This window comes from Megascapheus bottae, chromosome 2, assembly GCF_031878675.1.
Source record: "Megascapheus bottae isolate mThoBot1 chromosome 2, mThoBot2.hap1, whole genome shotgun sequence".
Taxonomy (NCBI): domain Eukaryota; kingdom Metazoa; phylum Chordata; class Mammalia; order Rodentia; family Geomyidae; genus Megascapheus; species Megascapheus bottae.
The window spans coordinates 41,880,439-41,905,083 of NC_143510.1; the positions used below are offsets into that span (position 1 = coordinate 41,880,439).

Sequence of the window (24,645 nt, forward strand, 5' to 3'; positions counted from 1 at the left end):
AGATCTCAGCCACCTGAGTATCCAGAATTACAGGCATTAGCCACTAGTGTGACTTGCTGGTTTCTGAATTCTTTTTTTTTTTTTTTGCCAGTCCTGGGGCTTGAACTCAGGGCCTGAGCACTGTCCTAGGGCTTTCTCAAGGCTAGAGCTTTACCACTTGAACCATAGCATATTTCCAGCTTTTTCTCCATGTATGTGGTACTGAGGAATTGAACCCGGGTCTTCGTGCTTGCTAGGCATGCACTCTACCACTAGGCCAAACTCCCAGGTCAGTTTCTGAATTCTTGCTAAGAGCAGTCATAGGAAGATGAAGATGAGATGGTAGCCCTCCCTCGATGGAAGTCAGTATATGAAGGCTGGGTCATCATTCTCAGGACATATAAGAACCACAGGCATTTCTCTGGAATTCCAGCAGGAATCTTCTCTTTCACCAGATCCTTGGCCCCAAAAGCTTCCCTTTGGGACTTATCCTCCCACCTTGAAATAAAGTTTTTAAAAATAATTGCTATTTAGTTTTAATTACACCATGGAGATGAGGCAGTTTATAAGAACAGAAGGAAAACAAATTCAGGATCTGGAAAAATACAGGTAAATCAAGAATAATAAATTAGAATCAAATGAAGCAGTGGTACTAGATACTATGTTGAAAACAAACTATACAACTTGTGGGTGGGGACAGGAGAGAAAAACTGGGAGTGTGGGAAGGGGTGGCATTGTTCAAAAAGCAATATATCCATTACCTGACTTATGAAGCTGTTAGCTCTCTGTATATCACCTTTATAATAACAATAAAAATATTAAAGAGTAAAAAATTTAGAATAATAAATTATTGCAACTGAACCTGAAATTCCTCACAACTACAGAGAAAAAAATTGAAGGCAAACAATCTTTTGTATTGTATAAAAAAGGGCAAATCAATTTGTCAGGTGCTATGAAGCTTTTCCAGAAGTTATTTCTTTTATTAATCATTTGGCCAGCGATGTATCTCTCTTCAAACCAGGTGCAAAAAGGAAATAACAGACCGCATTATGTAGTATCTTGATTTTTTTTTTAAGTTAGAAGCTAGGTACTGGTGATTCATGCCTGTAATACTTGCAACACAGGAGGCTAAGGTCTGAGGATTGTGGTTCAAAGCCTGAACAGGCAGGAAAATCCATGAGACTCACACCTCCAATAAACTACCCAAAATAGCTAGACGTGGAGCTGTGGCTTAAGTGGCAAAACATTAGTCTTCAGCACAAAAGTATAGGGATGGTGCCCAGGCCCTGAGTCCAAGTCCTAGGACAGGCGCGCGCGCACACACACACACACACACACACACACACACACACACACACACACACACAAATTAGAATGAGTGCTAAATTGCATGGCCCAAAATCTTAAAATTTTTGAAAGTAGAAGAGGGTGATAAATAGGAGCTGGCTAGAGCTATTTGTCACATCTGGCTTTATTACAGAAAACATCAAAATGAGGTCCCAACATTTTCAATGTCTTGCAGTGAGATACTTAGATGGAGGTAATTTTCTAGACACAGGTATGTATTTTAGCTTTATCATATACATATCTTCATTGTTGCACCGATGGAACTACAGATCCCCCAAATTTTTATGAAGTTCCAGATTTTTGCACTTTATAACCAATTGCAAGTGCAGTGCCTAACATCCGGAGTAATCTCTCTCTATAGTCACTGAACAGCATTGATACAAAGAAAATATAAATCAGAAAATACTGAATAGTACGACAGTTAACTGTAATGCTGGATATTTCTACTAATCGAGGAAGAAAAGACTCAGATTATGAAATGTGTCCCATAGCACTAAAATCTTGCAGAATTCTAATTGATCTCTCCATTCCAAGATCTGGTGTTATCATGGTATTTCCTATGCTTCAGAACTGGCCCATTTCACAAAGTCAGGAAGATTGGCACTGATTAAACACAGAGCCTAATTAAAACATTAAAAACATAACATTTAAATGACCTGGGCAAGTAACAGTGAGAGCTGCAGAAAATCAAAGAAAATTTCTGTATGATACCTGCCTAATAGTGAATTGGTTTTGATGAAAAGCATCAAAAAGGACTTGATTTTGAAAATCACCATACATATTTCACATATTACTCAATAAACAGTCTAAGTACAAGTTAAACTTTAATTAAGTACTGAGTCATGGTGACTTATCATAGCACATAGAATGTCCTCTAGGACAGACATGCTGTCAGTTCTACTTCTTCTCTCCCTTCTTTGATTCTCTAGTATACAGATTGTCCTAGTACTGTTTCTATTTCTGCTGTTTTTGCTATTGTGTGGGATTATTTCTCATCATCCTTAATACTCAAACATAATTCCTTCTGCTTTCAAAAATATGATCCAGCACATTCTGTGCTCTGAAACTATTACTGATGTGTGTGTGTGTGTGTGTGTGTGTGTGTGTGTGTGTGCATTTAACCACTGAGCCACAGCTCAGGCTAACTGGAGATATAGGCAACAGCCACCTGCCTACATTTCAGTCCTTTTGGGGGGTGAGATAGTCAAAGCATTATTTTGATGTACCCTCTCCTTACACAGCCATCTCTCTATTTTCATTTCATCTTCGAAGTACAGTTCAGAAATTTATGTCAATGGCTTACCAGTTCCTTCATCAGTTCCCCTCAAAGAGTTGAAAAAGTTAACTTTCAGACCAAAAACACTAAAATAAGGGCCTCAGTGGAAAGTTCAAGACCATTTAGCATCAATGCATAGAATATTCAAAAGTACATTCTTTAAGGCAACAAGATTTGTGGCTAAAATAAAGTTCACATATCCTATCAACTTTCAAGGCTAAGAGTTTCCTTTCTCTTATTTAATAATTTTGCTTTGTCTGTTACCATTGTAATCTTAGAAAAATATTTAATAGAAAACAAAGCATTTTAATTATTAACTGAACACTTTCTATTTTGTAATATAAAGGGAACTTTTTCTTTTTTTTTTTTGTGGGTCATGGGGCTTGAACTCGGCCTGGGTGTCCCTGAGCTCTTCAGCTCAAGGCTACTGCCCTATGTCTTGAACCACAGTGCCACTTTTGGTTTTCTAGTGGTTAATTGGAGATAAAGAGTCTCAAGGTCTTCAGTGCCCAGGGCCTGCTTTGAACGAGATCCTCAGATCTCAGCCTCCTGAGTAGCTAGGATTACAGGCGTGAGCCACTGCACCAGGCTAGAAAGAAGACATTTTTTTTTTTTAATCAAAGGTAAAACTCTGGAAAAAAAAATCCAAATTTCTTTTGTATGGAATTTGGTTAAGAGAATCTCTGGCTAAAAACTACTTTGTTAAGTTCACAAAATAGAGTTAAAAAGGTAGCCAGTTGAGGCTCTGTATCTTTCTGCTTTAGGTGCAAGTATTTATGGAATTTGCATGTTTTCCTAGCATGGAAGTATATCTGAGGTAGAGTGGAATGAAGGCAGGTGGGAAAAAATGTGATTAATGAGAAGGAAACCAATTGGGCAACTCAGTTCATTTCTCCAGTCTCACAGTAGACCACCAGACTCCTTCGTGCACATGTAGTCTTTCTGGGACCACAGCAAACATCTGTAGAACCTATAAAACACTTTACCTTTAAATCACTCCAGAGGACATAGAAAAACAATTTTGCATTTGTATAATGGGATTTTTTTTTTTTTGCCAGTCCTGGGCTTGAGCTCAGGGCCTGAGCACTGTCCTTGGACTTTCTCAAGGCTAGAGCTCTACCACTTGAGCCTCAGCATCATTTCTGGCTTTTTTCTATGTATGTGGTACTGAGTAATCGAACCCGAGTCCTCGTGCATGCACTCAACCAACCACTAGGCCAAACTCCCGGCCCTATAATGGGATTTTTATCTATGATGGTAAAGGCTCACATTTAAAGAGCAATCATCTTGTGTCAGATATTATCCAGAAATCTCCCATGGACTGATATCTAATCTAATAATCCTTTTGAATTAGATATTACATCATTATGTTTTTGTTGTTGTTTTCCTTTTGCCAGTCCTGGGACTTGAACTCAGGGCCTGGGCTCTGTACCTAAGCCTCTCTGTGCTCAAGGCTAGCACTCTACCACTTGAGCCATAGTACCACTTTCAACTTTCTCTATGTGGTACTGAGGAATTTAACCCAGCATTTCAAGTATGCTAGTTAAGCACTCTACCACTAAGTCACATTCCCAGCACTCACTGTTTAGTAGGTGAAAGATTAAATTATTCACACAAGTTTATATCTGAGTTCTCCAACCCAGTTCCAAGAACCAGACTTCTGGTGGCACTTTTGTTTTGGTGCCAGTCTTGGGGGCTTGAATTCAGGGCCTGGCACTGTTCCTCAGTTTTTTTTGCTCAAGGTTGGAGCTCTACCACTTGAGCCGCAGCTCTACTTTTTGCTTTTTGGTGGTTGACTGGTGTTGAGTCTCACATCTAGGCAGGCTTCAAGCCTCAGTCCTCAAATCTCAAACTCCTGAGGTAGCTAGGATTATAAGCTTGAGCTGCCAGCACTCAGCTTCAATTGGTACTCTCACATCTCCATGTCATACTACCTTCTTACCTAGGGCAAAAAGACCAGTTGCCTTGACTCAAGTTTAAAAAAAAAAAAGAGCCAGTGGGGTGCTGTGGCTCACCCCTATGATCCTAGCTATTCAGGAGGCAGAGATCCAAGGATCTGGCTCAAAGCCAGCCAGGACTGTAAAGTCCCTGGAAGTGGTGCTGTGGCTCAAGGTGTAGGGCAGTAGCCTTGAGCTGCGGAGCTAAGGGATAGCGCCCAGGCCCAGAGCTCAAGCCCCACAACAGAAAAATAAATAAATAAATAAATCCCATATTTTGTGGCATTTTTCTCTCCTGCAATCCATTTAAAATAATTGTGAATGTCATAATCAGTAGAAACCTTGGGCTCTCCTAGCAGAGATTTACAATAGAACAAACCCTAGATACATAAGGCCATATAGTATGACGCTAAATGAAAGGACCTCCAGGATATAGAAACAAAAGCCATATAACGAGTGATTGTTGTCCTTAGTGTACTTAATCTCTTTTGCTGTCCCTTGGTTATCTCATATTGTTACAGTATTTCACCTTGTTATCTGATATATTGGATATATGTGTATTTGGTTATTTAAAATTGGATAGGGAAGGGGGGCGGGGGTGGAGGGAGGGAAATGGGGACCAAGACATGAGAAAGGGTGTCAATGTATGTGAAGTAATGCACCTTCTATCTGGTGAATATAATTAATTACAATAAAATATATGAAAAAAATAATCATGATCAAATGTCTTTTTATTTGTGCCAACCTTGGGGCTTGAACTCAGTGTCAGGGTGCTATCCCTTAGCTTCTTTTGCTCAAGGCTAGTACTCTACCACTTGGGCCACAGTGCCACTTTTGGATTTTTCTGAGTACTTTATTGATTGTAAGAGTCTGATAGACTTTCCTGCCAGGGCTGGGGTCAAACTACAATCCTCAGAGCCCAGCTTCCTGAGCAGCTAGAATTATAGGCGTGAGACACCAAGGCCCACTATGATAAAATGTCTGAATAGCAGAGTTTTGACTTAAGAACAAAGTACATGGGCTGGGAGTCTGGCCTAGTGGTAGAGTGTTTGCCTAGCATGCATAAAGACCTGGGTTCGATTCCTCAGTACCATATACAGAGAAAAAAAGACAAAAGTGGTGCTGTGGCTCAAGTGATAAGAGCTCTAGCCTTGAGAAAGTCCAAGGGCAGTGCTCAGGTCCTGAATTTAAGCACCAGGACTGGCAAAAAAAAAAAAAAAAAAGAATATCTCTGTTACTGTACTATTATTTTAATTCTTGCTGTCCCCTAAAATGAATATATAGAACATCTGAAACATGAAAAACATAAAGCTGAAAAAAATCATGTTTTGAAAGAACATAACCAGTTCATTGGTATTCTATTTAAAGTATCTAATAATGCACAGAAGTTTTAATTTGTCATTTGATACCACTAAAGAATGAAGTCTATGAATGTTTTAATCACAGACTTTTACTGTATGCAATTAACTGTATTTCACAACTAGCATCTTACAAAAGACAGTACCATTGTGCCTGTAAAAAGTACTGCAATCAAACAGAAAATCACAGTATCACGAGAAACCACCAAATACCACAACTGTCAGGGTCCACAGTTTTATTTTTTTCTTCAAATGTTACCATGATGTTTTTATGTAATATTTTGTATCCAAGATATATTCTTAAATTGACTTACATTGCAAATGTCTCCTATATGTGGATATTTATTAAGCAAATAGAGGAAGCACAAGACCCTTGGAGAGTTTAAGAAGTAAAGTACTATGTGGTTTCCAACTTGGATTTCTAAATACAACATAACACACTTTATATGGAGTTGTAAACAAAAATGCAAAATCTGTAGTAATAAAAATATTTTATTGGTAATTGTACATAATGGTGAATGGGGCTGTAATATATTTATTTCTGGGTATTGATAAATGCATAAATTGGCAGTTGTGTCTGAAAATAGAGTACTATGATTTTCATAGGACTGTCATATTTCATTAGAGGCCAATTAAATTGATGTAAGATTAGTTATTTCCAAGCTCTGTGCAATAGTTCCCATTTCTGCATTAGATTAATAATTCTATGACCCTGGATAAGCTGGAAACAAGGAAACAGTGATAAAACTATAAGTTAAAGCTTTTCCAAAATTGCAGCTTTTAAAATATGGCAAGTTTCTTTTCTATTTTGCCAAATGCTTATAATTACTTGAATGTTATTGTTTTATATAACACAGAAAATACCAGTGTTCAATGACAATAGCACTAAACCTGAATTACAAAACTAAATAATCAAAGTTTTATTGTTTACTAGTCTGCTAGTAAACATTATAACAAATGAATATTTTGAATAAGCAAACTAATAAAAATAAGATCACAAAAATGAATAAAACCAGAAACATAATTCAGAAACAATAATTTAGTAAAATGTGGCAAAATAATGGCAAAGGTTCATAGAAATGCTTTATGTAATAACAACCTTCCTATTTATTAACCACACCAAGTACCAGCAGGTGTCTTTAAGAGGATAACCATTAAGAAAATCCTGTTGCAGTAATAGTTGATTAAGTTGATCTTTGACTTGTATACATATAACTATTTGTTTCACAATTCTCAAATAATACATATTTAGGCAGCTTGCACTATGTAATAAAAAATTTAAACTCATTACATGCCGATAGTAGAGAATTCAAGAATTATGTGTTAGAATTCACTAAACTAAAAGTGAAAATAGACTTACCAATAACACTGGATCATGAATAATTCGACCACATTTTCATGGCACTTCACTGCAGAGACCAAAGTGTTAAATGGGGAAATGTTTGATCGGCAGAGATTGCAATCAACTCTAAAATTCTGGACCAATTTACATACTATGTAAAACTCAAGTTATGGATTGTGCACAAATGTGTTTGTCATGAAAATGTGGTACTTCTTGGCATACTCTTGTGTATTTGCATGGTAGGACAGAAGTGACTAAGAAACCCAGGAAAGTAATCTTTAATGAGACTCTCCATTCACTGATGAGGCTTCTCCTCGTGGGGAGGAGGATCTGGACATTCCCCTCTCTGTGTTATCAGAGCTGGAGCCGCTCTGACTGTGCTGGTCTGCGGAAGTAGCACTAGATGCAGGCGGCGACTTTGTTTTCTCTTTAAAGTCTGTAATAATGACTGTCAGATCTCCAACGGTAACTTCCAAGTGTTGAGCACTACTCCGATCCACATTTTTCAATCTTGGCCTAAACACAAAACACCATGGGTTTTTAAACTGGTTTTGCCTTCTACTAAATTTCTAAGCAATGCTACAATAACATTGGGCAAATGTAACAAAATGGACATATTTATGTTTAAAGGAATCTGTATGTAACAAGCTGCAACAATACCCTTAACTATTTCAAATTACTGGCATTACTGAAAATACTCATTCATAAATCTTCACTGTGACAAAGAAACAAACAAACAAAAAAACCAAACCAAAACACCAAAAATCCCAGAAGAAGTCAGGAAGCAATGGTCTCTTAATTATGTTTTAATTTATTCTACCATTTTGGTTTGGTCAAGGCCCAAGCAAATATCAGCTCAATATTTTCAATACCACCTTCCATAGATTTCAAGTAGCTTTTTTTTTTCTTTGTGCCTGTCCTGGAGCTTAAACTATGAGCTTTTTGTACTATACTATTTTGAGCCACAAGGACCATTTCCAGAGTTTTAGTAGTTAATTTGGAGATTCAGTAGTCTCACGAACTCTTCCTGATCGGGCTGGCATTGAACTATGATCCTCTGATCTCAGCCTCCTAATAACTAGGGTTACAGGCCTTAGCCACTGACACTAATTCAAGTAAATCTTTTTTTTTTAGAAGAAAAAAGAACAAACCCCATGTCTTTAAAATACTTAATGAAAAGAAAAAAGGCTCATATTTAAACTTCTGTCTGTGACCTCTGGTTTGACTAACAATATATCTTTCAAACTCAGGAAAAAAAAAAGAAGAAATAAAAACAAAAAAAATCATTTTCATAATACTTTATAATAAACAATATGAAATATTATCACCTGTGTATATCAGTATGGCAATGTTAAAAAAAAAGAAGACTAAATGGTTAATTATTCAAAGATGACAAAAAAACACTCTTGAAATTTACCTGGTTTTCTTATGACTGTTCTTTTTGCTAGTTGTTTCCTTTTCACTTTTTTCTTTTTCTACTTTATCTTTTTTCTCTTTCTTTGACTGTGTAGGGGGCACAAACTGCTGGGTAACCTGCTGTGCCACCAACTGGGAGACTGGCCGAGGTTTCCTGTGTACATGTTAAAAAGAAAGAATTTTAATTATAACATGAAAATACATTTTCATGAAAAAATAGCTCATGTTATATGAACAGGTACATATTATGAAGGCTTCCAAGTATAAAATTCCTTCTATCGAAAATGTAAATGATTGCCTTTGCCTGCTTAACAAAAACAGAACTGTAATAAATAAAATTTTATTTATAGGGTCAAACTATTAGAATATAACTATATAAACATACAGCAGATATTATTTAAACTGTATGTCAAAGAAAATGAAGAGGCATACATTATTAAGTAAACATGAATTTTATTAATTTATTTTTTGGTCATGGGGCTTGAACTCTGGGCCTGGGCACTGTCCCGTAGCTTAAGGCTACCACCCTACCCTTGAGCCACAGTGCCATTTCTGTAAACATGAATTTTAAAGGTTAAAACTTAAACAGATTACATTTAAGTTGTATTTTGTTATACTGGTGCCGGTATTGGGCCCAGAGCCTTGCATATCCAAGGCATGAGCTCCACTACAGCCTCTGAAACACAATTTTAATTTATCCTTTCTCTTTCAGAGGAGATAGCTTACATATCTGTGACAAAAGCTAATTGTCCTTTAAATTTTTCAATTATGTGTTTAATAAAAACTGAGCGTTGAATTTCTGACTCATCAGTCAAAACCCTTGAAAACTCCTCACACCTCCAGCTACAACCTCACTGTGTTTTTCACATTGAAGATCTACTCAATGCTTTAAGATTTCCCTGCTTACTCATTGATTTCAAAAGTGTTTAGTAAGAACCCACTGCAGAACTTCCACAGGCTTATCTTTTATTTATTGACTGATTGACTTTTGTCTTGAACTCCAGGCCTGGGTTCTGTCCCTGAGCTCTTCAGCTCAAGACTACCACTCTATCCCTTGAGCCACAGAGCCACTTCCATTTTCTAGTGGTTAAATGGGGATAAGAGTCTTGTAGTCTTTAGTGCCTAGGCTGGCTTTGAATCGTGATCCTCAGATCTCTGCCTTGTGAGTAGCTAGGATTATAGGCAAGAGTCACCTCATCTGGCAGGACCATCTTTTAAAATGTTGCTTGGCTTCCCCTTTTGCTGCTAGTCTTAGCTAACACCCTATTGGCCTAGCTCAAGGACCCCTCCAGGTTTAAGACAGAATGGGGCGACTGAGGTCAAGATTCAGAGTTAACAAGCCTCTAAAGTTTTTTTTTTTTTTTTTTTTTTTTTTGCCAGTCCTGGGCTTGAGCTCAGGGCCTGAGCACTGTCCTTGGACTTTCTCAAGGCTAGAGTTCTACCACTAGAGCCTCAGCACCACTTCCAGCTTTTTTCTATGTATGTGGTACCGAGGAATCGAACCCGGGTCTTCATGCATGCTAGGCAAGCACTTTAACCACTAGGCCAAACTCCTGGCCCCCGCCTCTAAAGTTTTTAAGTGGCACAAAAGAAGAAATAAGGGAGAGTAAGATAAAAATATAAAATAAAATAGCTATAAACAACAGAAATTTTACTGTCTAGAAAATCCTTATCCTATTTTAGATATTAGACAGCACAGGGTTTTTGTTTGTTGTCTTTCACTTTCTTTCTGTTCTTCTACTGCAGGATGAAATAGAAAATAATGAGAAAATGTACAACTGTACTGTACTGGTGCAAGACTGGGAGGAAATAAGATGTTAAACAATTTCAGGAGATGGAACATGGATGCTGTTTACAGCCTACGCGGTATGAAGCCCTGGAAGGATACCCAGGACAGGTAATAATTGCTATTCACATTATCTAATTTTTAAAAGACTAATAGAAAAAATAGTTACACATTCAGATTGATTAACAGTCACAGAAATACAATCTATACTGAAAGCATGTGAAATCAGTGACTAGGCTTGTTAAGGTAATGAAGATATGAAAGAATTAAAATGAAAGGGGTATCAATGTGCAAGAAGTAATGTACCCACCACTGGACGAATGAAACTGTAACCCGTCTATATACTACCCCACAATAAAATTTAAAAAATTAAAGAATTGGGGTCAGGAGTTTGGCCTAGCGGTAGAGTGCTTGATTCCTTGGTACCACATACATAGAAAAAAGCTGGAAGTGGTGCTGTGGCTCAAGTGGTAGAGCTCTAGCCTTAAGAAAGTCCGAGGACAGGGCTGGGAGTTTGGCCTAGTGGTTAAAGTGCTTGCCTACCATGCATGAAGACCCGGGTTCAATTCCTTGGTACCACATACATAGAAAAAAGCCGGAAGTGGTGCTGAGGCTCAAGTGGTAGAGCTCTAGCCTTGAGAAAGTCCAAGGACATTGCTCAGGCCCTGAGCTTAAGCCCAGGACTGGCAAAAAAAAAAAAAAAAAGAAAGAAAGTCCGAGGACAGTGCTCAGGCCCTGAGCTCAAGCCCAGGACTGGCAAAAAAAATATAAAAAATAAAATTAAAGAATTAAAATAAGTCTAAAATTTAAAGTATATCAGGCTTTCCTAGAAGTTTAGTTCAGCTTGCTAAACCCTATCTCCAGTTTCTTACTCCAGTGGCTTTGGAATAAAGCCCAAGAAAATGTATTTCTTGCTATTTTGAAGTTATGCTTCTATCTCTGATTTAGGGACTACATTGCAAAGAAGCTTGAAGAAGTGTAATACATATTTGGTGAATCCTGGTACTATTGCTCTATCAAGTTTGAACTAAAGGGCAGAGGCAAGGGGGGGGTAGGGGAAAAAGAAGAAAAAAACAATCGTGAAAAGTTAAGAGAATAATTTACCCTTAAGTGGTAGAAGGTCATAGAAAAAATTGAGATGTTAATTTTATAAAGTGCTGACATCAATCTTAAGCAGAAGTGTGCTTTGGCAAGGGACCTGTTCATGCTACTTTAATAGTTTTTTATTGGAAGTCTATTAAAGCTACGTTAGGTTGTTAAAGCTACTTTAACAGAACACACAGAAATTACAAAAAAAAATTAAAGCACTTAAAATCTGGAATCAGTGGTACAGTTAAGACAGGCTGCAGGAGTAGAATCAGGGACATGGTGAATGACTCACAGGCCCTCCTCACTTTTCAACAAACACTCTTCTCTCTTCTCTTTTTCTTGCCAGTCCTGGAGCTTGAACTTAGGGTCTGGGCACTCTTTTTGAGCTTTCTCAAGGCTAGGGCTCTACCATTTGAGCCACAGTACCACTTTCGGCTTTTTCTGTGTATGTAGTACCAAGGAATCAAACCCAGTGCCTCCTGCATGCTAGGCAAGCACTCTAACACTAGGCCACGCTCCAAGCCCACACATTTCTTTTTCTTTCTTTCTTTCTTTTTTTTTTTTTAATTTTATTTTGCCAGTCCTGGGCTTGAGTTCAGGGCCTGATCACTGTCCTTGGACTTTCTCAAGGCTAGAGCTCTACCACTTGAGCCTCAGCACCACTTACTTCCAGCTTTTTTCTATGTATGTGGTATCAAACCCAGGAATCAAACCCAGGTCTTTGTGCATACTAGGCAAGCACTCTATCACTAGGCCAAACTTCCAGCCCCACACATTTCTTTTTTTTTTTTTTTTTGCCAGTCCTGGGCTTGAGCTCAGGGCCTGAGCACTGTCCTTGGACTTTCTCAAGGCTAGAGCTCTACCACTTGAGCCTCAGCACCACTTCTGGCTTTTTTCTATGTATGTGGTACCAAGGAATCCTGCCCCCCCCACATTTCTTAAGTAGACCATTTCCCTCATGTCTAACATTCTGTGGGTGAGTATTATGGTCTATATGTGTCCCAGCCCCAAATTCCTATGTTGAAATCAAATCACTGATGCAACAGATTCTGAAAATGGGGAGAAAACAACACATAAACTAGACCAGATGAAGTAAATTTTAAGAAAAGCTCTTTTAGGGGGACAGAGACTGAACTTCAGAGTCATGTAAGCACTCTACCACCTGAGCTGGGTCATTTTACTTTTAGTTTTTCTGATATCACACATTTGCACAGTGCCCACCTTGGACAGGGATTTTCCTACATCCTAAACAGCTGGGTTTATAATACTGTACAACCGTGCCAGATATGTTTCTGAGAATGGGTCTTGTTAAATGTTGCCTAGGCTAACCTGAAATCTAGATTCTCCTATCTGGGATTAAAAGCATGCACTATAATGTGCATGTGAAAAGTATGTTGAAAACAGGGAAACTTACGGACAGAGATGAAATAACTTCTCTTTTTAAAGGCAATCCTGGGGCTTGAACTCTGGACCTGAGTGCTGTCCCTGGGCTTTCTCAAGGCTATAGCTCCATCACTTGAGCCACAATACCACCTCTGGCTATTTTTTTTGTTTTTTTTGCCAGTCCTGGGCTTGAGCTCAGGGCCTGAACTCTATCCTTGGACTTTCTCAAGGCTAGAGCTCTACCACATGAGCCTCAGCACCACTTCCGGCTTTTTGCTATGTTATGTGGGGTACCGAGGAATTGAACCCAGGTCTTCGTGCATGCTAGGCAAGCATTCTACCACTAGGCCAAACTCCCAGTCCCGTAACTGTTTTTAACCACCCAAAGAAAAACAGCCATCATGAGGCACTTTAATTTTTTAAAACAATTTTAAGGCATTTCATGAATAATCTATAGAAGAAAAATCATTAAAGAACACTTAAAATTTTATTAAGATTATAAAATTTAATAACCTAGTGATAAAGGTATGTCACTGTCCCTAAGTAACTGAATAGGACTTATTCAAGCACATGGTTTACCCTCAAAATTCACAAAGGGGGCCATGAGCAGGGCCCAGTGGCAGAGTGTTAGCCTAGCATGCATGAAGCCCTGGTTCAAATCCTCAGTACCACCTGCACAGAAAAATCTGAAAGTGGTGCTGTGGCTCAAGTGGCAGAATGCTAACCTTGAGAAAGACTAAGGACAGTGCTCAGGCCCTGAGTTCAAGCCCTAGGACTGACAAAAAAAAAATTCACAGAGGCTCAATTCCTTTACATAAAATGTCACAGTATTTGCATATAACCTGTGCAGTTCCTTTCAGTATAATTTAAATAATCTCTACATTACTTACAACACATAACCACATATCAATGCTATGTAAACAATTGTTACAGTGCATTGCTTAGTGAATAATGATAAAAGAGAAGGTCTGTATGTGGTCAAAATAGAGACCATTTTTCCCTCAAAGATTGACTATGTTTAACATGTGCACACATGGGTTAAACCCATGCACAACTCCTAAATACAGAAGGTGGACTGTATAGATTTGAAGTGGGCAAACAGTGTTTCTTGAGTTCAAGTCTAGTCTAAGAGATCAAACATATTCTAAGCACATGCTTTCCCAGTGAGCTACACTTCAGCCCTAAAACTATTTAAAAAAAAAAAAAAAGTAAACAGGGCTGGGAGTTTGGCCTAGTAGTAGAGTGCTTGCCTAGCATGCATGAAGACCCAAGTTCGATTCCTTAGTACCACATACATAGAAAAAGCTGGAAGTGGTGCAATGGCTCAAGTGGTAGAGTTCTAGCCTTAAGGAAAGCCCAAGGACAGTGCTCAGGCCCTCAATTCAAGCCCAGGACTGGCAAAAAGAAAAGAAAAGAAAAGAAAAGTAACTAATGCCTCAATAGCTCCTATATCTACTCCTAATAACATATTGATGAATTCTAATTTCAAATACAATTGTACCTAGCATAGTTGCACATGTTTATACTTCAAGCTACTCAGAAAACAGAAATCAGAAGGAATACAGTTTGAGGCCAGGCTGAGCAAAAACGTTAGCGAGATCTGCATCTCAATCATTAAGCTGGGCATGTAGTCTGCATCTGCAGTTCCACCTGGAGTCTACCTTAAGGGGAGGCTCAAATGTGATCTGGGGGCTCTGGTCTCTACTCAGACCACAGTCCACCATAGCCTCTCTGTCCTCCTAGTGGCTCTGAGCAGTGAGAGCTCATTCAAGGAGCTGACCAAAGGGAGGAGGAGCTAGGTGCCACAGCGTACAATGTGAGGCCTATCCACCCCCACCCCCACCCCCAATATGGCACAGATGTGCTGGGCATGGGTACTACTTGGTTGCACTGGGACAATTTTGGAGGGCTCCCTGGAGGAAGTACACTTTGGAGAAGTAAATGAGACAGCTTGGGAAGATTGTATCACATCTACCATGAGCCCTTTGTGTTCAGCGTGTGGAGGCTTGCCTAGCATGCGCAAAGACTCACATTCAGTTCCTCAGTATCACATACATAGAAAAAAGCCGGAAGTGGTGCTGAGGCTCAAGTGGTAGAGTGCTAGCTTTGAGAAAGTCCAAGGACAGTGCTCAGGCCCTCAGCCCACGCCTAGGACTGGCAAAAAAAAAAAAAAAGGACTGGGGTCATGGTTCAAATATGAGAATTTGAAAACAGTAGGAAGGAGTCTCACATAAGCCACTGCCAGGGATCTGTGTATATGCAGAATGTGTATGCATGCTTGTCCATACATGGCTTGAACTAACCAAGATTTCTTGCTCACAGCTGGCATTCTACAACTAAAGCCAATACTTCCAGCCTAACTTTTTACTGATGAATCTGGAGACTGAATCATTTTCTTGTCCAGGCTGACTTCAAATATTGATCCTTGAGATCTCAGCGTCCTATGTAGCTAGGCATGAGCTAGTGATGACTGGCTGTTTTTTCATTATTTAAACATTGGTAACAAGTTCAGAGACTATAGTCATTCATTAAGTTCTTGATGAAACAGTTCTTCTTGTCTTTTGAATGTGTATATATATATGTATGTGTATGTGTGGTGTGTGGTGTGTGTGTGTGTGTGTGTGTGTGTGTGTATGTGTGATGGGACTTGAACTCAAGGCCTAGGTCCTTGAGCTCTTTTGCTCAAGACCAGCACTCTACTACTTTTGGTTTTCTGGTGGTTAGCTGGAGACAAGAGTCTGAAACTTTCCTGCCCAGACTGGTGTGGCATCCTGATCCTCAGGAGGTTGGATTACAGGTGTGAGCCACCAGTGTCCAGCATCTTCTTCTGAATCTTTAATCATTCCTTTTTTTATTTTAAAAAGTAACTGGATTCTTTGAAAAAAACATTTGTCTTGTCAGTGGACATGGTGGCTCAAACCTATAATTCCAATCTTAAATCAAAATCAGCAAAGACAAAAGTTAGCAAGACTCCATCTCTGATGGTGTGTCCCTGTCATCTTAGTTAGGCATAAGGATATTTGTAGAATAATTTGGCCCAGGCCAGCTAGGGTAAAACCCTACCTGCAAAATAGCTCAAGTGAAAAAAGATTGGGGCATGGCTCAAGTGTAGAATATCCATCTAGCAAATGCAAAGTCCTATTTCAAAACCAGTACTGCCTCCTCTCCTTGTCAAAGCCCATGAAGTATGGGTGCCGTTAAGGGGTAAAACATTGTGTAGCAGAGCAATCCCCAAAATTAAGGACTATTTTTTCAACAAATTATCTTAAAGGACTTACTATTTCATTTGGAGATTAAGTGACTTAACCTCAAGAATATATTATCATTAGTTGTCTTCATTCTGTACCATTCTGTAATGTTTTGTGTACAGTACATAAAGCACATTTACATACAATGTTCTATTTGATTTTTGTTGTCGCCGGTAAAAGTATTTAAGGAAAAATCGGAAGAAGTGTTTAGGGACCGGGAATTTGGCCTATTGGTAGAGTGCTTGTCTAGCAGGCATGAAGACCCAGGTTCGATTCCTTAGTCCCACATACATAGAAAAAAGCCAGAAGTGGTGCTGTGGCTCAAGTGGTAAAGTTCTGACTTTGAGAAAGCCCAAGGACAATGCTCATGCCTTGAGCTCAAGCCCAGGACTGGCAAAAAAAAAAAAAAAAGAAGTGTTTATCAATCACTCCTGAGATCTCTGCAGTTCCTATGTGGATATCTTATTATCGTACTCCACTGTGAGGTAATTTATCCTTTTGTGGATATTTTCTGTTTCCCAGATAACTGAGGCCTAATCTCTATACCCTATAATATATTACTGTATCCATTTTTTTGTACTATTAGCATCTTTAACAGCAGGTCTTATTTGTGTCAGATGTAAACATGTCTTGATATTAAAGATCATTAAAAACAACAGTTAAATATGATATGTAAATATAACTGTTAATTGTGTAAACACTGAATTGAACGGATGCCAACTTTCACAGATCTACATTTATGAAAATATTGCTGATTCCATCTTGTGTCTGAGTTGCTTACTTTTTTCATGAAAATAGCTTAATTGATGTGTTCACCTTTTCATAAAAATTACTAATAAAAAAGCCCTTTCTAAGATTTCTTCATCTACAAATAATGAAATAATCCCTGCTAATATTAGCATTACCTGACTTTACAGCAAAACTCAAATATTAACTATCATAATAATATTCAAATCGTGTTGATTTTGTAGTAGAATCATATAATAACAAAATATTACAAAAAAGTTTCAACAGTGAAACTGAAAAATGTCTATATGAAGCTGAGGTATTGATCTCTGAGGTTCAATGACCTTCCTTCTTGTCACTTGCTTATGGTTGTTTGTAGAATACAAAAATAAAAAAGAAAAAGAAAAAAGCCAAAAGTAGTGCTGTGGCTCAAATGGTAGAGGGCTAGCCTTGAGTAATGCCCGAGGACAGTACTCAGGCCCTAAGTCCAAGTCCTAGGACTAGCAAAAAACAAAAAGAAAGAAAAAGGGCCAGGAGCATGGCCTAGAGGTAGAGAGAGCTTACCTAGAATGCAAAAGTATCCTGCACACCATTTTAAGAATTTATGTAGGCGAGTTGGAAGTACAATTTAAATTCATAACACATCTGCCTAGGAAGCATGAGGCTCTGGGTTCAAGCCACAATAATGGGGAATAATCTATGAAGCACTCACTATTTAAAAGAGATTTTTCTCCACATCTTTTATATTTAATTTTTTTTTGCCAGTTCTGGGCTTGAGCTCAGGGCCTGAGCCCTGTCCTTGGACTTTCTCAAGGCTAGAGCCTTCCACTTGAGTCTTAGCACCACTCCTGGCTTTTTTCTATGTATGTGGTACCAAGGAATTGAACCCAGGTCTTCGTGCATGCTAGGCAAGCACTCTACCACTAGGCCAAACTCCCGGCCTTATATTTAATTTTTAACAACAAATACTTCTGTAGAATACAAGAACACAATTTCCCCTTAGCTCCTAGAAAGCAGACCAACAGAGAAGATTCCTCAGCAAGTTCTAAGATATCCTTGGTAATAAGCACAGACAAAATAGATTACTTGTTCAGTTTTATAAAAGCTAGGTTAGAATGTTCAATAATTAAATTTTGAAAAACATCTCACATCACTGAGCAGCATTACAGCTGGGTATTAGCTTTCCACTAAAAAGCCTAGGGACAATCTTCAAAGATACAAATAACTTACCCTCTATTCTTTTAGACAAATAAATACCAGGTCTTTTCATTACTTTCTTCTATATAATTAACTTTTCCCTATCATTTCCATTGACACTACGGTCTTCTTTCATACCTCCAGCCTTACAGCTACTCTTTTACAGTCACATTTACTGATTACTTTCCACAGACTCAACTTTCAATTATGTATTCTCTTGCTGATCTTTCAACCCAGTGCTATTCATCATATGTCCCGGGAGCCAAGAGCATCTGCACCAAGGAGCCTCTCAAGTACTCCAATTCTTAGGCCTCACTCCAAGGCTCTGGTAATTTGCATACAGGCTACTGCTAGAGAAGTGCTCCTTTAGGTGACTTATTCCATTCTTGACTTTGAATATCATCTTTATAATGATCCCTGATCATGGCTCTACATCTGGGATATGTTTTCTTTCCATTTCTTTCTTTCTTTTTTTCTCCCCCACCCCCCCCGGACTACCTTTGAAAAGAGAAATATGGCACATTTTAAAATTAATAATACAACAAAAATCAAAACTATCGATACTTAGCAACCAAGATGCAAAGTATAGTTACTGGACTCCAGTGGCTAACACCTGTAATCCTACCTACTCAGCAAGTTGAAATCCTTATTTGAGACTGGCCTAACCAGAAATGTTCACTAGACTATCTCTAAAATAACTAGCAAAGCAACAACAACCAAAAAAAGCAGGGCTAATGACATGTCTCAAGTGGTAGAGTGCCAGCTGAACAAGTGTGAGGTCCAAACTCCTGTACTGGCAGACATAATTATTTATTATTCATTTATGATGATGAGTAAAGGAAGCTGGACCAAAAGAAAGCACATACTGTATGATTATACTTATGCAAAGTTCTAGAAAATACAAATTAATCTATATGGCAAAAAAACATCATTGGTTGCCTACTAACAGAAGATTGCATAGATGAAAAAAAGGGAAGAACTCGGCTGGGAGTGGGGCCTACTGATATAGTGCTTACCTAGCATGCACGAAGCTGCATGAAGCCCTGGGTTGGATTCCACACATAGAAAAAGCCAGAAGTGGTGCTGTGGCTCAAAAGTGGCAGAGCCTTCACCTTGGGAAAGCTCAAAGTCAGTACCCAGGCCCTGAGTTCAAACCCCAGGACTGGCAAAAATAAAAAAAGAAGAATTGGAAAGAAGCACAAAAAATAGTCCAAGTATGATTGAGTACAGTTCCTAACATGATTGTGGTGACGGCTTCACTGGTGTATTCACATATCAGTGTATCAATATGCACACCTTAATTGTGCAGCTCATTGTACGTCAATTACGCCTCACTAAAAATTAGAAAAAATTTACATGTCATTTGTGATATGATGTAAAAATCAATGTTAATACATTCTTTAATAAAAAAATTAAAAACAAAAAACAGAACAACAACAACAAAAAAAAAAACCCGCATTTGGGTTCTATTTAAATGAGACTGTAGAAATGGGACCAGGTTCAAATTCTATGAAAATATCCATACTGGTTCTAATGTGCAGATGTCTCTCCTGAACTACACACACACACACACACACACACACACACACACACACACACACACACACACACACATCCTATGGTCTACTTAATCATCTCAGTATAACCTACATTTTGTTTAAGAATAAACTCTTTTTTTTTTTTAAGAATAAACTCTTGATTATTTCCTTTTCCTACTCCATTATCTGACAGTCTCTTCATCTAAGTATTAAATAATAGCAGTACATTCTTGGGAGCAGTATTCATTCCCCTTTCACATACCTAATTCAACAGCTTAACCTTTCTACTTATACCTGTCAAAATATATCTAGTAATAAAGAATTCCTGGCCATCTCTACTGATGCCACTCTTGTGATCTCCTCATATCTAACATTCCTAGATCTTCTGCTACTATCATTCCACAAAGACACTGTGACCCTTCCAACTGTAAATTAAACTAAGTTACTCTTTTGCTTAAAATGACCAATGGTAGTAGTGTGTGTGTGTGTGTGTGTGTGTCTTTGTTTAACTTGTAATAAAGTAATATAGAAAGGTACAAACAGTAAATAATCTTTTGCACCTCATACCTCATTGTTAGGTATGAGTTTTGGGTACATGTAAGAAGGAATATGATTCCTAAAATAGTTGGAAAGTGATAAAGGTTTGTTAACTCATACAGGTTGGCACTGAGAATAAAGCTGATGAAAAGCTAAAACAATTATTTAATTGTACTCTGAAAAATAAAATGGAAAAATTACTGTTTAATTTTTATTTTTTATTATCAGGGTAATGTATGGAGGGGTTACAATACATTCGCCAGGTAATAGGTGCATTATTTCTCACATACTGATAACACTTCTCATGTTTTTGTCCCCGTTTCCCTCCCCCAACCCTTACTGTTTAATTTTTAGAATGGACAGTAAGTCTTTCAAGGTCTAGTTTATGAAGGTATTAAAAAAAAAAGACGCAATTAGTTAGGGTTCGCCAGACAGATCCAATCAAGTGTACATGAAGAGATTTGTTCAGTGACCCACACGATGAGAGGCTGGCAGTCACAGGATGGCATTTGCAGGCTGGAGGACACACATACACACACAAACTCTCTCACATTAAAATATATGATTTTTCAATTTCACTTGGACAGTTGCCAGGGACAATCAAATACATGCTTCTTAAAAAAAAAAAAAAAAGACACCAGAGTTTCAAAATGAGAGAGAAATCAGAGATACAGCCTTAGTATGGGGTGGTCTGAGAGCCTCCTGGTGCAAGCTCACATTCAAAGATAAACAATAACAAACCACCTTGTGTCTGATGTCCAGGAGCAAATGCAGGGGAAAGTTAGCTTCCCCCTTAATGTAGCAAATGGTGGATGTCTCTCATTCATTTCTCTACCCCGCCCACCACTGTCTTCTGGATACAGGCACATCCAGATGTGTGCTTCATCAATTTCCTAGGAGTAAATCAAGTAGACTAAAGTAACCATCACAATAGGTTCATCCTCCTTCCCATCAACACCTTCCTTACTCTCACTTTTCCACTATTTATATTTTTTCTACCCTCCACATGTGCTATACACATACACACACTGAATACATGCTAATTTAAGAAAGCTTTTTATAAAGTTGTTTTGCCTTTTAAAACAGAGAACTGGTACATAATTTTAATCTTTTCCTTAAGAATGGTTTAACCCTTGTTTGAATAATCTGAGGAACTTTAAAATTAAAGTACTGTTGTCTGAACCAGACTCCAATGGCCCATGCTTTAATCCTAGGCTGAGATCTTCAAGACCAAGGTTTAAAGCTACCCGAGTCAAAAAAGTCCATAAGACTCCATATGCAATTAATTAGCAAAAAAAGCCGAGCTGGTAGAGTGGCACAGATAGTATTGCATCAGCCTAGCAAGCATGAGGTCCCAGGTTGAAACCCTAAGTCAAAGGATATTGATTAAAACAATAAATCCTTATTTTTTGCAGGCCTGCAACAATTTTTGCTTCCTGTATTCATGCCCCTGTCAGATCTAATCCCTCCTGGTCCGTGGGCTAGACCTAGCAATAGTGCTTCCTACCAGACAACACACAACAAAACTGAATGCATGTCACTTCCAAAACCAGGTTACAAATGTCTATCTTATCTTCTTCTTTGTTGTACCTCCCCTACAGAAGGAGCCAGGTAGCAAAGAGCTAAAGGAAGCCTCTGGCAAACTGATGTCTTCAGTCCAGCTCCCTGCAAGGAACTGATGCCTGTCACCAGCCACTTGAACTGGTGGAGAAATAGTTCTTCCTAGTTTTTTGTCTCTTTTTCTTCTTCCTTTCTTTGATCTGTTGTGGGGTTGAACTTTTAGGGCCTGGGTGCTATCCTTGAGCTTTTTCGCTCAAGGCTAGTTAACTCTACCAGTTTAAGCCACTGTGTCACTTCCAGTTTTCTGGTGTTTAATTGGAGATATGAGTCTCAAGGACTTTCCTGATCCAGCTGGCTCTGAACCATGGTTTTTTTTCAGATCAGAGTCTCCTAAGCAGCTAGGATTACAGGTGTAATTGATTATTGGTGCCTAATTCTTCCTGGTTTTTGTTATTGTTTGCATTGTCCAGTTCTTATGGTTGTTTGTATTTGGTGGTGGTATTTCTTTCTTTCTTATTTTTTATTTCTTGCCAGTCCTGGGGCTTGAACTCAGTTCAGGGCCTGAGCACTGTCCTTGGGATTCCTCAAGGCTAGAACTCTACCACTTTGAGCCACTGCACCACTTTCAGCTTTTTCTATGTATGTGGTACCGAGGAATTGAATGTGAGTCTTTGCGCATGCTAGGCAAACTCCTAGGCTTCCCTCCCTCCCTTCCTTCCTGTCCTGGGGCTTGGACTCAGGGCCTGGGCACTGTCCTCGAGCTTTCTCAAAGATAGCACTCTACTCTTGATATACAGCACCACTTCCGGCTTTCGGAATGAAACCCAGGGTTCATGCATGCTAGGCAAGCACTCTATCACTAGCACACACTTCTGGCTGAGTGGTGGTATTTCTTGACACATGGTTTAACTATGTAGCTCAAGCTAGTTTCAAATTCACTGTGTAACACAGGAGACTTAGAGATCCCCATCTCCCTGTCTCATTTTTTTTCATACATTTTTATTGTAATTAATAGAAGGGTTACATTATATTCACCAGATAGAAGGTGCATTACTTCACAAACATTAATGCCCTTTCTCATGTCTTGGTCCCCATTTCCCTCCTCCCACCCCCACCCCTCATCTTGTTTTCCCTCCTTCCCTATCCTATTTCAAATAACCAAATAAACATATATAGAATATATCAGACAACAAGGTAAAATGCTGTAACAATATGAGATAACCAAGGGATAGCAAAAGAGATGAGAGATAACATAGTACATTAAGGACAATATTCACTCATTATATCCTGCCTCAGTTTTTTGAGTAGTATGATGGGATTACAGATGTATATGGCCATGCCTAGCTAATTCCTCCCCTCTGGACCCAGACAGTTGCTGTCTATGATATTGGTGGCAGCATGTGAGAAACCATAAATCAGAGCACATAGAAAACTATACCTAGATTACTGATACACAGAAACTGAGATCATGTTTTAGCTACATTTTGAGGTAACTTGTTATATAGGAACAAATAATACACGTATTTATACCTGCAATATTCCAAATTTTGAGGTGCATTTTTTTTTTTTTTGCCAGTCCTTGGGTGTGAACTCAGGGCCTGAGTGCTGTTACCACTTGAGTCACAATCCCATTCCTAGCTTCTTCGATGCATGTGGTACAGAGGAATGGAACCTGGGTCTTCATGCTTGCTAGGCAAGCACTCTACCACTAGATCAAACTCCCCGCCCTTGAGATCCCATTTTTTACTATAGGAAGTCTGGTAGCCTGCTGGTTCACTTATGTAATCTTAGGAGGCTGAGCTCAGAGGAGAACAGTTCCAGCTAGAGCAGGAAAGTCTGAGATTCTTTTCTCCAATTGATCAAATTAAGCCAAATGGTAAAACATAAGCCTCGAGCAAAAAACAAAGGCAAAGTGAGTGCCCAAATCCAGCTTAAGCACTAGCACCAATAAAATATAGACACCTGTTGGGGTCAGTGATCTTGGACCTGCACAATTGAGTAAGCTGTTATCATGGACCTGCACAATTGAGTAAACTGTTATCATGACTTTGGGCTGTGTCAATCGCTTCTCATTTAACCTATTTGAGACTTGATTGCTGTTTTGTACAAATGTAACTCCTGGTAGTGTCCTGGTTTTAAGAAAGGTATTTAAGGTTGGAACTTGAAATAAAGGCACCACAGTCTTAAGCTCACGGCCTTAGGCTATCTGGAGTCTTGGGCTGCTGACTTGGGCTGTAGTGCTCCCGACCCCATCTTTTTTCTTCTTCTTCTTTTCCCAGTCTTCACCCCCAAGGTCAGGAATCCTGGTTCCCTGTCGGCTGGCTCCAGCAGACACGTAAATAAATAATTAAATTAAAAAAATTTAAAATCTGTTACCCAAATTGGAGGATGACTCCTTTGATAAATCTGATTAACTGAATGCTTATGTATTATACAGAAGTATGGAACTCATCATATAATACACATTGAACTGTAACCAAAAACCAAAGTCTCTATTGAAGGGACCCCTTTCTTGACTTCCCCCCAAATTCATCCCCTATAGGCATTTCCCATCTTCATGACAAAGGAGTATTTGACTCAAGGGGGGTGGCCTGCGGTAAAATCCCTGATAACAGCTCAGATTACAAGAGCAGTTAAACCAGGTGGAGTTACCAGAATTCCTCCCCCACCCAACCCCTTGGCCTGCCAGGAAACTCCCTCCCTTTCCTTTGTTGTTAGAGCAGTGAGCCAGAAGCACACCGAGATGATAGGTCAGTTCAAACAGCAAAGGTGTCAGTGGTTGCCCCAGCCATCACTCAAGTATGTTGAGATTCCATTGGTCCAGCTCAACCACATGGCTGGCGGCCTATAAAAGTAGCCTGTAAGATTAGGCGGGATCGCTCTCTCACTCATATCTTAAGAGGTGGCCCTGATAGGTTAGTATGAT

The 24,645-nt window shown here is 38.9% G+C and overlaps 1 protein-coding gene and 1 non-coding gene across 4 annotated transcripts in view; one reads left to right on the forward strand and one right to left on the reverse strand.

The window, feature by feature from the left end:
* Positions 1 to 6,118: 6,118 nt before the first annotated feature.
* Positions 6,119 to 24,645, reverse strand: part of Yaf2 (YY1 associated factor 2) — an 81,774-nt gene continuing 63,247 nt past the window's right edge. For all 3 annotated transcript variants that reach the window (XM_090324441.1, XM_090324430.1, XM_090324435.1), the window contains 2 exons: positions 8,657 to 8,809; positions 6,119 to 7,755 (listed from right to left, as the gene is read on the reverse strand). In XM_090324441.1, the coding sequence (XP_090180567.1) occupies positions 7,518 to 7,755; positions 8,657 to 8,809 (391 nt within the window). In that variant the 3' untranslated portion in view covers positions 6,119 to 7,517. The remainder of the gene's footprint in view (positions 7,756 to 8,656; positions 8,810 to 24,645) is intronic.
* On the forward strand, positions 20,107 to 20,234 carry LOC150066713 (small nucleolar RNA SNORA40). The gene has a single exon (XR_016534669.1). It is a non-coding gene; the product is annotated as a small nucleolar RNA SNORA40 (small nucleolar RNA).